Here is a 17,821-nt window from a genome sequence, read left to right on the forward strand (position 1 = left end):
GGCTTCCCAAGGGAATTCTACCAAATATTTAAAGAAGAATTAGTTCCTATTCTCCTGAAACTGTTCCAAAAAATAGAAATGGAAGGAAAACTTCCAAACTCATTTTATGAGGTCAGCATTACCTTGATCCCAAAACCAAAGATCCCATCAAAAAGGAGAATTATAGACCAATATCCTTGATGAACACAGATGCAAAAATTCTCACCAAAATACTAGCCATTAGGATCCAACAGTACATTAAAAGGATTATTTACTGTAAGCAAGTGGGGTTTATTCCAGGGCTGCAAGGTTGGTTCAACATCCACAAATCAATCAGTGTGATACCATACATTAATAAGAGAAAGAACAAGAACCATATGATACTCTCAATAGATGCTGAAAAAGCATTTAACAAGGTACAGCATCTTTTCTTGATCAAAACTCTTCAAAGCATAGGGAAAGAGGGCACATACCTCAATATCATTAAACCATCTATGAAAAACCCACAACGAATATCATTCTCAATGGAGAAAAACTGAGAGCTTTTCCGCTAAGGTCAGGAAAATGACAGGGATGCCCATTATCACCACTGCTATTCAACACAGTACTGAAAGTCCTAGCCGCAGCAATTAGACAACAAAAAGAAATTAAAGGCACCCAAATTGGCAAAGAAGAAGTCAAACTATCACTCTTTGCAGATGATATGATACTTTATGTGGAAAACCCAAAAGACTCCACTCCAAATCTCCTAGAACTTGTACAGGAATTCAGTAAAGTTTCAGGATATAAAATCAATGCACAGAAATCAGTTGTATTTCTTTAAACCAACAACAAGAGAGAAGAAAGAGAAATTAAGGAGTCAATCCCATTTACAACTGCACCCAAAATCATGAGATACCTAGGAATAAATCTAACCAAAGAAGCAAAGAATCTGTACTTAGAAAACTATAAAGTATTCATGAAAGAAATTGAGGAAGACACAAGGAAATAGAAAAATATTCCACGCTCATGGATTGGAAGAACAAATATGCTACCTAAAGCAATCTACACATTTAATGCAATCCCTATCAAAACCCCATCCATTTTTCTCAAAGAAATGGAACAAATAATCCTAATATTTATATGTAACCAGAAAAGACCTTGAATAGCCAGAGGAATGCTGAAAAAGCAAGCCAAAATTGGTGGCATCATAATTCCAGACTTCAAGCCCTATTACAAAGCTGTCATCATCAAGACAGTATGGTACTGGCACAAAAACAGACCCATAGTTCAATGGAACAGAATAGAGTCCAGAAATAGACCCTCAACTCTATGGTCAACTAATCTTTGACAAAGTAGTAAAGAATGTCCAATGGAAAGAAGACAGTCTCTTCAAAAAATGGTGATGGGAAAACTGGACAGCCACATGCAGAAAAATGAAACTGGACCATTTCCTTATACCACACACGAAAACAGACTCAAAATGGATGAAGGACCTCAATGTGAGAAAGGAATCCATCAAAATCCTTGAGGAGAACACAGGCAGCAACCTCTTCGACCTCAGCCGCAGCAACTTCTTCCTCGAAACATCACCAAAGGCAAGGGAAGCAAGGGCAAAAATGAACTACTGGGATTTCATTAAGATCAAAAGCTTTTGCACAGCAAAGGAAACAGTCAATAAAACCAAAAGATAAGATAGATAAACCAAATCAAAAGAAGATATTTGCAAACAACATATCAGATAAAGGGTTAGTATCCAAAATCTAGGAGGCACTTATCAAACTCAACACCCAAAGAACAAATAATACAATCAAGAAATGGGCAGAAGACATGAACAGACATTTCTGCAAAGAAGACGTTCAAATGGCCAACAGACACATGGAAAAGTGCTCCACATCACTTGGTATCAGGGAAATACAAATCAAAACCACAATGAGATACCACCTCACACCAGTCAGAATGGCTAAAGTTAACAAGTCAGGATATGACAGATGTTGGTGAGGATGCGGAGAAGGGGGAACCCTCCTACACTGTTGAGGGGAATGCAAGCTGGTACAGCTACTCTGGAAAACAGCATGGAGGTTCCTCAAAAAGTTGAAAATAGAGCTACCCTATGACCCAGCAATCGCACTACTGGGTATTTACCCTAGAGATACAAACGTCGTGATCCGAAGGGACACATGTACCTGAATGTTTATAGCAGCAATGTCCACAATAGCCAAACTATGGAAAGAACCTAGATGTCCACCAACAGATGAATGGATAAAGAAGAGATGGTATATGTGTGTGTGTGTGTGTGTGTGTGTGTGTGTGTGTGTATATATATATATATATATAAAATGGAATACTATGCAGCCATTAAAAGAAATGAAATCTTGCCATTTGAAACTAGTGGGTATTACGCTGAGCAAAATAATTCAATGACAGAAAGATAATATTCATATGATCTCCCTGATATGAGGAATTTGAGAGGCAGGGCAGGGGGTTTGGGGGGTAGGGAAGGAAAAAATGAAACAAGATGGGATTGGGAGGGAGACAAGCCATAAGAGACTCTTAATCTCACAAAATAAACTGAGGGTTGCTGGGGGAAGGGGGTTAGGGAGAGGGTGGTTGGGCTTTGGACACTGGGAAGGGTATGTGCTATGGTGAGTGCTGTGAAGTGTGTAAGCCTGACGATTCACAGACCTGTATCCCTGGGGCTAATAATTCATTATATGTTAAGAACAAAACAAAACAAAAAACCAAAGAAGCCCTGCTGCCTGTGGGTCTGCTTTCCAGTCAGCCTGAATCTAGGTGCTGAAATCCTACCCTTTGGGACACTGACATGTCTTGGCACATCCTGAACTATTAGGAGCTGTTAAAAATATAGTACATTGCTTGGACAAGCACACAGGTTTGTGAGATGATCAAGATTTGGGGAAGGGCTGAATAAGAAGGTTGATCTCATATCCAAGGCCACGCCTTCAAGACTGGGAGAGGTGGTTATTATATCTACTACATAGAAACCAACATAGACAATCAAGTAAAATGAAAAGATAGATGAATATGTTCCAAATGAAGACAAAACTTCAGAAAAAAAAAAAAACAACCCTTAATGAAACAGAGGTAAGTAACTTACCTGATAAAGAGTTCAAAGTAATGGTAATAAAAATCTTTACTGAACGGGTGAGAAGAATGGATGAACACAGTGAGAATTTCCACGAAGAGATGGAAAATATATGAGTGTCCCAAACAGAAGTCATAGAGGTGAAGAATGCAATGACTGAGCTGAAAGAATATACCACAGGTGTTCAGCAACAGAATAAATGAAGCCAAAGAAAGGATCATTCTACTCAAAGACAAGCCAGTGGAACTCACCAATCAGAGCAGGAAGAAGAAAAAAAATAATGAAATAAGGGAAGACAGCTTAAAGGCCATACTGGACAACAGACTAACATTTTCATTGTAAGGTCTCCCAAGAGAATGAAAGGGATAGAAATCATATTAGAGGGAATAATGGCTGAAAATTTCCCTACCTTGGGGAAGGAAATAGGAATCCAGATCCAAGAATCCCAGAGAATTCCAAAAAAGATGAATCCAAAGAGACCCACACCAAGATACATTATGATTAAAATGTCAGAAGTTAAAGAAAAAAAAGAGAGTATTAGAAGCAGCAAGAGAGGGGCTCTTGGGTGGCTTGGTTGGTTAAATGACTGCCTTTGGCTCAGGTCATGATCCTAGAGTCCTGGGATTGAGTCCTGCGTTGAGCAGGGAGTCTACTTCTCCCTCTGACCCTCACTCCCCTCCTGCTCTCTCAAGTAAATAAATAAAATTTTTTTTTTTAAAGCAGCTAGAGAAAAATAATTTGTTAAGTACAAGGGATCCCCCATAAGAGTTTCAGCACAAACTTTACAGGTTAGAAGGGAGTGGCAGGATATATGCAAAGTGCTGATGGAAAAATCTTCTAACCAAGAATACTCTACCCCGCAAAATTATCACTAAGAACTGAAGGAGATCAAGTTTTCCAGACAGCAAAAGCTAAAGGAGTTCATTACATAATGATGAAGGGACATCATGAAGCTGAAAAGAAGTGGCCTAATTAGTAACAAGAAAACAGGTGAAACTAAAACTCAACTGGAAAAATCAATCTTTAGTAAAGGTAGTGGATTAATTATTATAAGGGGAGAATGATGGTTAAAAGACACAAGTGGTAAAAAAATAACTATGATTATAATAATTAGGGGATACACAAGACGAAAAGATGTAAAATGTGACACCAAAACCAAAACATGACAGGAGGAGGGTAAAAATGTTCAGCTTAAAATGGGATCAAAGTTGTTATCAATTTAAAATAGATTGTTACAGATATAACTTGTACATGTAAGCCTCATGGTAACCACAAAACAAAAACCTATAGTAAATACAGAAAAGATAAAGGCAAAAGAATATAAGCATACCATTAAAGAAAGTCTTTGGGCGCCTGGGTGGCTCAGTTGGTTAAGCAACTGCCTTCGGCTGGGGTCATGATCCCAGAGTCCTGCGATCAAGTCCCGCATCAGGCTCCCTGCTCCATGGGGAGTCTGCTCCCTCTGACCTTCCTCCCTCTCATGTTCTCCCTTACTGTCTCTCTCTCAAATAAATAAATAAAATCTTTAAAAAAAGAAAGTCATCAAACCACAAAGGAAGAGAGCAAAAGAAGGAGAAAGGAACAAAAAGGAACTTCAAAAACAGCTAGAAAACAACTAAAAAAATGACAATAAGCATATACCTATCAATAAATTACTTCAAATGTAAATGGACTGAATTCTCCAATCAAACGACACAGAGTGGCTGAATTGATTAAAAAACAAGACTTGAAAAAATGTTGAGGCTACTGTTTTAGAGAAGAGACTACATGCTAGAGGCTAGGATGAAGGGCTGGAGCACTCAAAGAGTCCACGCTAAATGGATGATGGCTTGGAAGAGATGGCAGGTAGAGCAAGTGTGGAAACAGGAAGACCAGTTGGGGAGCTATTGCAGTAATTAATACAGGAGGTGATAGTGTAGACCAAGCAGGTAGCTGTGATGGTGGGGAAGCATTTAGATTCGGGATATATTTTGAAAGTAGAGTAGACTTGATTTAATGATGGGCTGGATGTGTGATATGGGCAAAAGACGAGTTAAAGGTGGTGTAACTGAGTTGAACAGCATCCTCCAAAAGCCCATGTCCACTCAGAATCTGTGAATTTGACCTTATGTGGAAATAGGGTTCTTGCAGGTAAAATCAAGCTAAGATAAGGTCACACTAGATTAAGACGGGTCCTACATTTAATGACTGCTGTCCTTAGAGACACAGAGACACACAGAAGTAGGAAAACCTTATGTATGTAGGGGCAGAAATGAAAGTCATCAGAAGCTAGGAAGAGGCAAGGAAAGATTCTTCCCTAGAGCCGTCAGAGGAAACATGGCCCTGCTGACACCCTGATGTCAGACTTCCAGCCTCCAGAACTATGAGAGAATAAATTTCTTTTATTTTAAGCTGCCCGCTTTGTGTATTTTGTTACAGGTGTGTTAGAAAACAAATACAGATGATTCCAAGGGTTTTGGGCTGAGCCAGCTGCAAAAATGGAGAAATCACTTAATAAGAAGCACTGGGATAAAAGGCTTGTGGAGGGGATTAAAAGCTCAGTGTTTGATGTATCAAGCTTAAGATGTTTGTTAGGTATCCAAGTGGAGATGTTGAGTAAGTAAGCAGAAATCAAGTATGGAGTTTGGAGGATGGAGAAGAGGCCATAGACATAAAATCAGAAGTCATAAGCTTGGCACAGAGAGTACTTAAAGCAATAATTAGATGAAATAATTAGATGAAATCAACGAAGGAGTGAACAAACAGAGAGGAGATATGGAAGGATTAAAGGTAAGTGTAGAAAAAGGACTATCAGAGACTCTAGGTCATGTCTGGACTAAAAACCTGCTTGAAAATACACTCTAGCAAAAATAATAAGCACATCTTAAAAAGAGAAAGAGTTGAGATACAAGAAACAATGACCAATTTAGAAACTAACAAATAATTTTTAAGGTGTAATGCTAAAAAATGGCTATAATAATGACAGTTTGAAATATTATAATCTCAAACTGAGAGATGATGGTGAGGGAGATCAAAGTAAAACTAACGGTTTTATAGTTGGGGGTAGAATTTAGATATGAGTTAATTATAGGTATTGATAAAAATGAGTTTAACTAGGTTAACGTATTAAAATTTTGAAGGCAATTACTAGAAAAACAGAGTATTATGTAGATGTTTGAAAATCCCAAAGGTGGAAAAAAAAAAGAAAAAAACAAAGATTAATTAATCCAAGAGGAAGTATAAAATTTGAAAAAGCCAATAGGCATAGAAGAAAATGAAAATACAATTAAAGATCTACTCTTATAAGAAAACTATGGACAGTATGTTTTATGGTTGAGTTACTCTATGTCTTTAAGGAAGGGCATATCATATAAAGTATCCCAGAACACAGAAAAAGGTAGAAAGCTAAAGAAATCGTTATAGAAGGCTGTTATATTCCTGGTGTCAAAACTGAACTAGCATACACAAAAAGATACCTAGACCAAGGTGACTTATGAACACAGGAGTAAAATTCCTAAATTAAATATTGGCATATTGAATACAAAAGTGTATCAAATGAATAATCCACTATACTCGAGGAAACTAATCATAAGTGATGGAATGCTTCTATATCTTGAGTGTGATGGTCTCAGGAGCATATGTGTTTTTCAAAACTTGCAGGATACTGTTTGCAAATTATACCTTAAGCTTTACAAATGAAAAAAATAAATCAATCCGTGAAAATGTTCAGAAAGCTAGAAATAGAAGGAATCTACCTGAGATGGACATACAATAAGCAATTCTTATACCTACTGATAACAACTACACTCAATGATTAGAATCATCCTTGTTAATGTCATGAATATGGCAAAGATGTACAGTTTCCTGTTGACACAGTAAGAAGGGTAAAATGCAACATATTTGTTATTTGCAAAACTCTTTAACAGCTTCTCAGTTCACATAAAGCCCAAGTCCTTTCAATGGTCCTACTGGCCCAGGACAATGTGGTGTCACTTACTGCTCCTTGCCTGGTTCGCTCCGACTCCACTGTTCTTGATGTTCCTCCTGCATCCAGGCACTTTCACTCCATCTGCTAGAATTCTTTGGCCACTGTCTGCATGACTTACTCCTTCTCTACCTTCAGCTCAAGTGTCACCTCCACAGCAGGGTCTTTCTTAAGCTCCCTATTTAAAATTCATCCATCTCCATTCACCATCAGCATTCATTATCTTCCTCCCTGATTTATCTTTCTTCACTACATCCCATCATCTAACATGTCATGTATTTTATTGCTACGCATTCTCTTCTCCCCACTTTGGAAAATGTAAGTCCACCAAAAAAAAAAAAAAAGTCTCCCAGGATCAAAAGGAGTTCAGTAAATAAATATATAACACCTGGTAGCATTCCTTTTCAGTTCTCTTGAGACCTGAGAGTGGAATTGCTGGGTCATATGATAACCAGATGTTTAACCTTTTGAGGAACTGCTGAAGTGTCTTTCAAAGAGGCTGCATCATTTTGGTCCTACCAGCAACTGATAGCAGGGTTCCAATTTCTCAGTACTCTTGTCAACACTGGTTATTGTTTGTCTTTGATTTTAGCTATTTAAGTAGGTATGAAGAAGTATCTCTGTGTGGTTCTGATTTGAAACTCTAATGATTAACAATGCTGACAGTGTCTTTCCATATAGGTATCAGGCATTTGTAGACCTTCTTGGGAGAAATGTCTATTTAAATCCTTTGCCCATTCTTTTACCTTTTTATTGTTGGGTTATAAGAGTTCTTTATATATTGTGCCACTACCTATTTCAGTAAATAAAATTTTCTCTGAACACAGCCACATTTATTCATTTAGGTATTGTCTGCAAAGCCTAAATTATTTACAATCTTGATCCTTTACGGAAAAAGCTTGTTGACCTCTGATTCAAAAATGAGTTATTGGGAAAGAATTAGATAAATATTCTGGAAAAAAAGAGGCTGGACAGTCGTGAAACAAATCCATGTATTTATGAGAAATTCAATTGTTGATTTGGTTTGATTTCAAACCACTGAGAGGAACATGGGCTAATCAGTTGATAGTGTTACAATAATTTACTAACCACTGAAAAGAATAAAGCTAGAATCCTATGTTATACCATCTATAAAAATTGTTTTAAAACCCAAAAATCAAACTATAAAAATGATAATAAAATAGAGAACATTGTTAGAATGTTGGAGTAGGAAAAATCATTTTTCTCTGACATAAAAATTAAACACTTTGCTAGTATAAAGTGTACATAAATAAGGTTGCAAGAAAATAGTTGCTTCATATATAACAGACAAATGAATAAGATATAAGGAGTTTGTACAAATCATTTTTTAAAAGTGATAATGGATATGAATGGGCAATTTGTAAAGGAAAAATAGTCAATGCTCAAACTCAGAAGTAATTGGAGAAATGCAAATTAAAACAATGGGATATCAATTTTTTATCCTACTACAGACAGAATGATATAAAACCAGATAATGTTAAACACTGGCAAAGGTGCATAAAGAAATACTGCTGAAACACAGTCAAGTACCCAGTTCCTCTTCTAGGTATCCACACTAGAGACTTTCAGTAAGAGGCATATAAAGAGGCATTTATAGAAATAATGTTCATTATAATAGTGTTTGTGATAACAAACCCTAACCAATCTCAGTGTCCATCAAAAGGAGCTTGATTAAATAAACTACAACAGATTCATACCGTAAAATATTTTGCTGCAATTAAGAAGAATGAAGAATATCTCTATATTTTTACTTGGAAAGATCTTTAAATACCTTTTGTTAAGGGAAGTAAAAATCAGCTCAGAATGAAATTTACCACTGTGATAATTATAATGAATTGTTATTTTAATAACTCACTTTAAAAGGTTACAGTGTTAATATTTAGCAATAATATGCATTCATGGTGTCCAAAAAGAATCAACTCTTGGAAGAAATGCTTTTAGAACTATACCATCTAAGAGTTTTTAAAAACTGCTTATTTTATTTAAAAAATTTAAAAACTGCTTATAAACATTTATGTCTATCATGCACAGGGAAGATGAGTGGAATGGTATTCACCAAACTCCTGAGAGTAAATTCTGGGTAGGGAAATAAAATCTGGACGAGGGTACCAGACACTTTCATATTTTGCTTCTTCTATCTGCATAATTTCATCTTTATGAATATGTAGTTATATATTAGCTACATGGTTAGAAAACATAAAACCTATTAGACTTGTGTATAATTTAAATATATTGTGGCTAATTTTTGAGTGTGTGTTTGTCCTTAGAAAAAGAAAATTTTTTTAAAGTCCTAGAAAATATTTTAAGGTTTATAAAAGATACCAAAGAGGAATTATATACTACATGTCCTCAATTCCAAGACACTGATTTTAAGATACATCATTAATTTAATAATAGTTTTTCAGGAAAAAAAAGAGATAATCACACTGAATGTGTAAGATGATTATATGGTGCATTTCAACTTCACAAATGTTTTTAGATAAAATGACAATTATAGGGCACCTGGGTGGCTCAGTTAGTTAAGCAACTGCCTTTAGATGCTGGAGTCTCAGGTTCAAGTCCTACTTCAGGCTCCCTGCTCAGCAGGAAGTCTGCTTCTCCCTCTGACCCTCCCCCCCTCATGCTCTCTCTCTCTCTCTCTCTCTCATAAATAAATAAATAAAATCTTTTAAAAAATGACAACTATAATATGCATCACATTTTGCCGAGAGTAGGGAAGTGGAAGCTTAATTTTCTCCCTTTGACGAATAAATACATGCTTGCAGACTGTTGAAATTCAGCCATATGCCTCTGGTAGGAATATTTACAGGGGAAGAAAAATCACGGGAAAACCCACTATCCACTACGAAATCTCTACGTGAGTAAAACATATTGCTCCTGAGCGTTACAAGATCTCACCTTATTTGGAAATGGAAATTTGCTTGGTTCCACTTTGCCAGGTGCTGGAATCGCAGAAAGTGGTGGGAGCCAGGTCATCTCCTAAATGGTGAGAAAAAACAAACAGCACTGTAATACAGGGAGTATTTAAAGTCAGTAGCTATTAGAGCCTGCCTTAATAACAACAGGAAGGGATTGAAATGAAGAGATGAATAAAGAATGAAAGGGATTTTTTTTTTTTTTTAAAAAAAGGATGTGAGATCTGCTTTCATGATCTCTTTTCCTAATTTTACCAACTCTTGGTTCCATGGCTATCCCCATGCTCCCTTTGTATCTTAAAAAGGTCTGCAAGGCTGTCCTATTTTCGCTTCATTTAAGCTCCTGAGTAAAGGGACAACCTAGTAGTAAAAGTTCTATGGGAAACGCTGTACAAAGGGGGCTGCTTCGTTTAGACTCAATCCCACAAAAATTCACAGGGTGTTTCTGTAGGAATGTACAAAGTGACTTTAGGGTCATTATGAGAGGAGTCTTTATTTTAGTAGAAACTAGTATTAGGATGAGTTTCCAATAAGCCCCACACAACACTTTGGTCCTCATAAAAATTTCCTTCAGTTAGAAGTGAGAAAAAAAAAAAAAACAAGTCACATGTACGAAATAGAGAGAAAAGGAGGGAGGGTGGGAGGGAGAGAAGAAGTGTCATTATTATAACACAGTATTAAGAATACAACTTTAGCTCAACACACAATCATCTGTCATCTGCTTTCTGACAGAAACTTTCACTAAACCGTGAGAGAGGGGGAGTGCTGTTTATACACTTGCAGTTTTCTTCTTCAGTTCCATCTCCTGGAAGGTACCTGCATTTACTAAATGATTGTACAATTAAATTGGATCAATCAATTTCTGATTACCAGCAAACTTACTTGGCGTTTACAGATAAGTTTTGAATCCCCCCCGCTTTAAAAACTTCCTTCCACTTTCAAACCTAAGCAAGCATAGAAGCGGTAGTTGATCCATTTTAGGAAAAGTGAGAAACTCTTTTTAGGTGAAGACATCTTCTCACCTCCCTTGGGGAAAAGGGATTCTGTCACGTTTTTCAAATCAAAGAAATTCTTAAGAGTGGTCTTGTGCCTTTAAAAAATATATATTTATTATTTATTTATTATTTTTATTTTTATTAACATATAATGTATTATTTGTTTCCGGAGTACAGGTCTATGAATCATCAGTTTTATACAATTCACAGCACTCACCACAGCACATACTCTCCCCAATGTCTATAACCCAGCCGCCCTATCCAACCCCCTCCCTTTTAGCAGCCCTCAGTTTATTTCCTGAGATTAAGAGTCTCTTACAGTTTGTCTCCTTCCCCAGTGCCATCTTGTCTCATTTTTCCCTCCCTATCCCCGACGACCCCTGACCCTGTCTCTCAAATTCCTCGTATCAGAGAGATCATATGATAATTGGCTTTCTCTGATTGATTTATTTCACTTAGCATAATACCCTCTAGTTCCATCCATGTCATTGCAAATGGTAAGATTTTGTGGGTTTTTTTTTGATGGCTGCATAGTATTCCATTGTATATATATACCACTTCTTCTTTATCCATTCATCTGTTGACAGACAGCAAGGCTCTTTCCATAGTTTGGCTATGTGGACACTGCTGCTATAAACATTCAGGTGCACTTTTTTTTTTTTTTTTTTTAAGGTAACTCTCCTCCTTCAGCTCCTTGGATAGTGCAGAGCCACACAGAGAGGGAGCAGAGGGGAAGGTCAAATCCACCTGGAAGGATTTACTTATCATCTCTCGACCACCTTGACACCTGCGCCATAGGTGGGTTAAGCTCGTAGACATTTGAGATGTTCCCTCCATTCTGCTGTTACAGAGGTCTCACCAATGGAAAGCAAAGGAAGATCCAGTGACCTTCTCTATCCCTCTCTGGTCTTACCTCTGCTCCCCAAAGCCCCAAGTATCTTCCCATTCTATCCTGTATCTATCCCTGTTGTCTCTTTGGAGGAGGCTATTAAGCAGGACTGCCAAGTTTGTGTCCAGGAACAAAGTGGGTGCTCAGTATATTTCTGAATGAATGCCAAATTGAATAGTATCTCTGCAATATCTCTGCCATCCTAATCACACCTTTTAACCTGAATTACTTTAATAGCTCCCTTAGTGGTTCTGTTTCTTTTGTTATTGATCAATCCACTACACTCTAGCCAACTCAATTTCCCTAGACTACAGATGCAGACAAAAAGCTTCACTACTCCAAAATCTTCACATACGATTATATATATATAACAATATGATGGTGACCATGGCCATGATGTCTCCTGTTGTGCTTTGCAGTTTTCAGAGCACTTCCATATAAGTTTCTTTTTTTTTTTTTTTAAAGATTTTATTTATTTATTTGAGAGAGAGACACACAGTGAGAAAGGGACCACAAACAGGGGGAGTGGGAGAAGAAAGAGCAGGCTTCCCGCTGAGCAGGCAGCCTGATGTGGGTCTCAACTCCAGGACCCTGTGATCATGACCTGAGCCAAAGGCAAATGCTTCACAACTGAGCCACCCAAGTGGCTAATTTAAAAACTTAACAAATTTTTAAATTCACACTCAACCTTTAATCACCACTACGCCCATACTGCAGGTGAGGGAGTTAAAGCTTAAAGAGATGAACTGACTTGCCCAAGTTCACTGAATTCATAATGTCACCACTGAAATTTGCACATATATCTCATACTTCCAGCCCAGTATTTGATTTTCACTCCACTACATTTGCTCTCAAAGACCTCACCCTCGTATTCAAGAACTTCTACGAGGTCCTGGTTTTCAGCCTTGTGTCTTTTTTGTTAGTCTACATGCACTCTGTGTATACGGGAAACCACAGTCTTTGTTTTCACTTACACTATACTCTTTGTGTGTGACTGCCCTATTTTTATATGCTTTTTGGGTTTCTATCCACTCATGAAGGCTCATTTCAAACATCATCTATGTCTTGAGGCCTTTGCTGATTCCCCTTCTACTTCAATATGATACAACAATTTTCTTCTCATGCTCCTCCAATGCACTTATTTTTCTCTCTCATAGTAAAGGTCAGATTCTTTTTTGTGTTCAGTTTTATGAGTATACACCTCAGTCTGCACAAAATCATTTCTCCCTCTTCTGATATCCTTCCTCCAAAGCAGAACAGAAATCGTACTTTAGAATCTCAGTAATCTCTTTCAATAACATTCAGATCTATTAAACATAATCCTGTAAAGAAGGACTCAAAATTTCTTCAGAGAGGGACACTGCCTACCTATTGTTGTGTAGACTGAAGCACATTATATACTAAGCACTCAAAATTAACTCCTTGAATTAACTGAACACCCATATTTCAATGCAAAATTATTACCTTTATTTTAATTCTAGCTAAGTATTTCCATGTGACTTTTCCATCTAATGAAGTCTGCTAAATATATGAAGGAAGGGTAAAGACAGCGTTGCTTAAAACATTTAAATCTTTAGAATTTCCAAAAACATAAGAATTCTTTACATGAACTATTTAACTGTATACTTTAGATTATTTCTACTTCCTCTTCTGTCACTTACTAGCTCAGTGAGCTTAGGTAAATCACATCTTCAGTAAACTGCAGTGATTTCAAACCACAGACTTAGGAATCAATCAAATCTCAGCTTGTGGTATTTTAGAACCACAGGAAATAGAGATGTTAACAATCTCAAAGTTTAATCATGAAGATTAAATGAGATAATACATTTAAAGAGCATAGCGTAGGTTCCCTTATGTTTAATCATTCAATAAAAGACAGTACTGTTTAAAATCAAACTGAGTTTAAAAATTCTTATCTCTAAAATGAGAAACAGAATTTCTTTATGAGCTTTAGATATCGGGAAATTGAGATGAGAGAATATATGGGAAATTTTTTTTTAAAGATTTTATTTGTTTTTGAGAGAGAGAGAGAGAGAGAGAACACAAGCAGGGGTAGGGGCAAAGGGAGGAGCAGACTTCCTACTGAGCAGGGAGTCTGATGTAGGACTTGATCCCAGGACCCTGGTATCACGATCTGAGCCAAAGGCAGATGCTAAACTGACTGAGCCACCCAGACACCCTGGGAAAGTGTTTTTATAAAAAAATGAAGCATTATGCAAATATAACCCATAATTAACCTAAAAATGATTAATACAAACTATGTAGTATTAAAACAGAAAGTTATTTAAAGCAATTATTATGATCCCTAAGTATATTCTGTACTCTACACTGGAGAAAATATCCCTAAGCTTTCTCATGGGAACAGAGCCTTGACATAGTAACAATGAGATAAGATTTGGTTTAACAAAAAATGCTTAATTTGTACCTTATTTCTAGTAGTTTAAAATGTAAACAAAGGTAAAGTTTTTCATAACTGCTAAAATTTCACTTAGTCTATCTCACAGCATTTTCACAGGAAAGATTCCTGTCTGTTGTCAGGTGGTCAATCCCATGCCACTGTGTCCACTGTTCCCCACCCTCACTCATGCTCCTGACTTCTCTCGTCTTAACCAGTCCTTCAACACTGCACTGTTCCTCCTTCCCCCACTTGGCTGTCCAGTAGCCACTTCCCTGACCACAGGCTGTGAATTTATCTAAGACAGGATGAAAATAGAATGTAAGGCCAACTACTCCAGAGTTTAGGGAGCTACCTTCTGATCTTCTAAAGTCCCTTGCCACTTCTTTGATCTGTCTGCCTTTGTTCCTTTTTGATTTCTTGTCCCTTAGGAATGAGGTCACACCCTATTCCTCAACACTAAGAGGGCCCCGGTTTTGAGTTTGGGTTCCTTAGCCAAATGGTAGGATTCGGAATCAGACATATCTGTCTTAACACAGCCTCACCAGTCCCAATTTCTCTAAGCAGATGTCTAGTTACCCAAGGGACATATTTCAGGGTGTCTTCTTATTTTTTAGATAAGCTTCAAATGCCAAGTCTCTTTATAGTAAATACACTTACTTTTCTGCTAAATGAAGGAACAGATGGTTAAATGATAACAGTATAGGATACTGCATTTCATTAACTGTCCAACTTTTCTCTATCCTCTACATAACAGTTTTCAGAAGGTCATGGGATACATGGGACAGTGTCAGTTTTCATGTCTATTATCCAGCAAGCTTGACCCGGAGTCCCAGGAATCCAGAACATCAAGGTGAGCAGACTTGCATGTATTCATTTTACATAACCCTCTCCCTTCTATGTAGCTACCAACTTACTCTGGCATCACCTGCATCTGCCTGTCCAAGGATAAATGGTCAGAGGTTTGGGGATCTATTCATTACACAGTGTGACTCTTTATTATTTGAGGTGAGAAGAAATGAAAGTTGAATTTTAGTCTGAAATCTTGAGAGTTCAATATGTATATATTGTAGTATAAAGATCTGCACAGTATATTTAGTTTGCAAATCGAGTAAATTAGAAAAATTCTGAACAATATTTAAATTTTCCTATTAAAATCAGCGAATAGAGAAATAATTTCCCTGGTCTCTCTCCTTGTCTACTGTCGCCCCACTACACTCTATCTTGATCACTGTCAACGAAGTGTTTTATTTAAAATAGTTTCTACACCGCACTTGCTCAAAAGCTCCTAAGGACTCTGGTCCAAGCATTCAAGATGCTCTGTCATATGGCGCCATCAAGAAACACTGCAGTGTTACTGCTTGCTACTTTTCTATATGGTCCTCCCCTCCTCCCTGCCAGATGGGCTTACTTCTTGTCCTGCCCTATGTTTTCCTGTCCCGACATTTTCTGTTTCTCCTTCCATATTCCTCCAACTTCACTTACCTCTTCCTTCTTTTTAAAAAAAGATTTATTTGAGAGAGAGAGAGAGAGTGAGCGAGAGAGAGTGGAGGGACGAGGGGCAGAGGAAGAGGGAGAGAGAGAATCTTAAGCAGACTCCCTGATAGGCAGGGAGCCCAAAGCTGGGCTCAATCTCACTATCCTGAGATCGCGACCTGAGCCGAAATCAAGGGTTGGATGCTTAATGACTCAGCCACCCAGGCGCCCCTTACCTCTTCCTTCTTTCTCATGCCTTGTCTCTGTATGAAAGTCACTGACCAGTGTGATCCCTAGCAAGCACTCTGCATTACACAGGACCTGTGTCCCTTATTTCACATTTCCATGCTACCTGGGGCTGTGAGTTTATCTTTCATGTGTTACCACTATCAGACTAAACATTTTTTAAACCCCTATTAGTTTAGAACCTCTTTGAGGGAAGGGGTTGTGCCTTTGAAACTCTCTTGTAGCTCTTTGGAGGCCTAGCACAATGGATAGAATAATAGGAATTCGTTTAACTTCTCTGGGATTCTCTTTTCTCTCCTTTTAAAATGATGGCACCAATAAGCTATACTTGTTCTACCAAATACATACGATGGTTGCCAGAATCAGGAGAGACTGAAATTCTTCTTTCTCTTTCAGCAATGTTTCAACAGCTGCCGCCAACTCTGAGGTCTGCTAAAAAGGGGTGTCTATCCCCACAGGCCTGGCAAATGACCACAGCTATCTCCAGAATTCTTTGTGCTCAGAAACTCACTCTTTTCAAAATAAAACATGGGATTAATTCTGTCACTTGGGAATAAAAATATAAAATGCCAAAGTCAATTTTTATACGTGGCAGTGGCTGCTGCAGATCAGAGCATTACTTTGTTTTCAGTTTCCGTATCCGAATAATCCCTCAGCTTTTCAGTTCTTTCACACGTATTATTCATGTTATGACACTTTTCTCAGATAAGTGCTGCCAACAACAGAACAGCGTCATTTTTATTACACTGCATATCCTTTAAATGCGGGTAGCTAACAAGAGCACTGTGTCTGGTGAAGGGAAACGCTGCTGCAGGCCCATACCTGGGAGCACCAGCCTTCGAGTAAGAAGAATCGGAAGCAGCTCCCCCATTCTTTCCTCACGAGGGTGGGGAGTGCATTCTAACTGTCAGTCCATCCCTGGGCTTCATTTATTTTTAAGATTTTATTTTGTTTATTTATTTGAGAGAGAGAGAGAGCAAGCAAGAGAGAGAGCATGAGCATGGGGAGGGATAGAGGAAGAGAGAGACGTATATCCCTGCCAAAGGCAGCCTGACACGGGGCTCAATCCCAGGACCCTGAGATCATGACCTGAGCAGAAGGCAGATGCTTAACTGAGTAAGGCACCCAGGCACCTGCATCCCTGGACTTCAACAGACTCCAGGGTCAGACCTGAAGGCTGGGCAGATTGGGGCTCCAAACAAGAAGGCTGAAGTTACCCCCTAAATCAACAAAAATTCAAGAACATCCTCATTTTGTTACTATAGAAGAAGGACCTCGAGTCCACAAAATGATGGTAAATACAGTGTATTCATGTCCATTAAGAATAACAACGATCATTATTTTCATGGAAATACTACTCATGGAAAGCTTTTAGAAAAACAGTGGTTGCTGGAAAAGAAAAGCACCTTCTGTTTTTTTATAGTACAGCTTAGGCTACTAAAATTACAAGTAAGCAAATAACCAATAAAAATGTCTAACTGCAGCATTACCAAAAATCATAGTGAAAACTTGTTTCTTTATATTGAAAACTCAGGAATATGTCCAATTTGAACTAAAATTGACCTGAGGGGGGGATTCCCAGGAGCCATATCTATATTTTCTGGTCTCCTCCATGTCCCCTGGATGGGAGAATCTCAGATTGGAACACTAACTAATCTCAGCCAGTGCTTTTTAAAAATTTTTATTTTTTTAATTAACATATAATGTATTATTTGTTTCAGGGGTACAGGGCTGTGGTTCATCAGTCTTAATAGCATTCACAGCGCTCACCAGCCAGTACTTTCTAACTTAAGCCTATCCCTTGGCTCTCAATGAGGTTGATCACCAATGGATAAAACAGAGGGTGCACCACATAG

At 37.8% G+C, this 17,821-nt stretch overlaps 1 protein-coding gene across 1 annotated transcript in view; it reads right to left on the reverse strand.

The window, feature by feature from the left end:
* Window positions 1-17,821, reverse strand: part of AFF3 (AF4/FMR2 family member 3) — a 525,952-nt gene that overhangs the window by 187,880 nt on the left and 320,251 nt on the right. Inside the window, exon 7 of the mRNA XM_032840305.1 lies at window positions 9,948-10,028. Within this exon, the coding sequence (XP_032696196.1) occupies window positions 9,948-10,028 (81 nt within the window). The remainder of the gene's footprint in view (window positions 1-9,947; window positions 10,029-17,821) is intronic.

The sequence above is a fragment of the Lontra canadensis genome, unplaced genomic scaffold (assembly GCF_010015895.1).
Source record: "Lontra canadensis isolate GAN:19392208 unplaced genomic scaffold, GSC_riverotter_1.0 scaffold112, whole genome shotgun sequence".
In the NCBI taxonomy this organism is placed as follows: Eukaryota; Metazoa; Chordata; class Mammalia; order Carnivora; family Mustelidae; genus Lontra; species Lontra canadensis.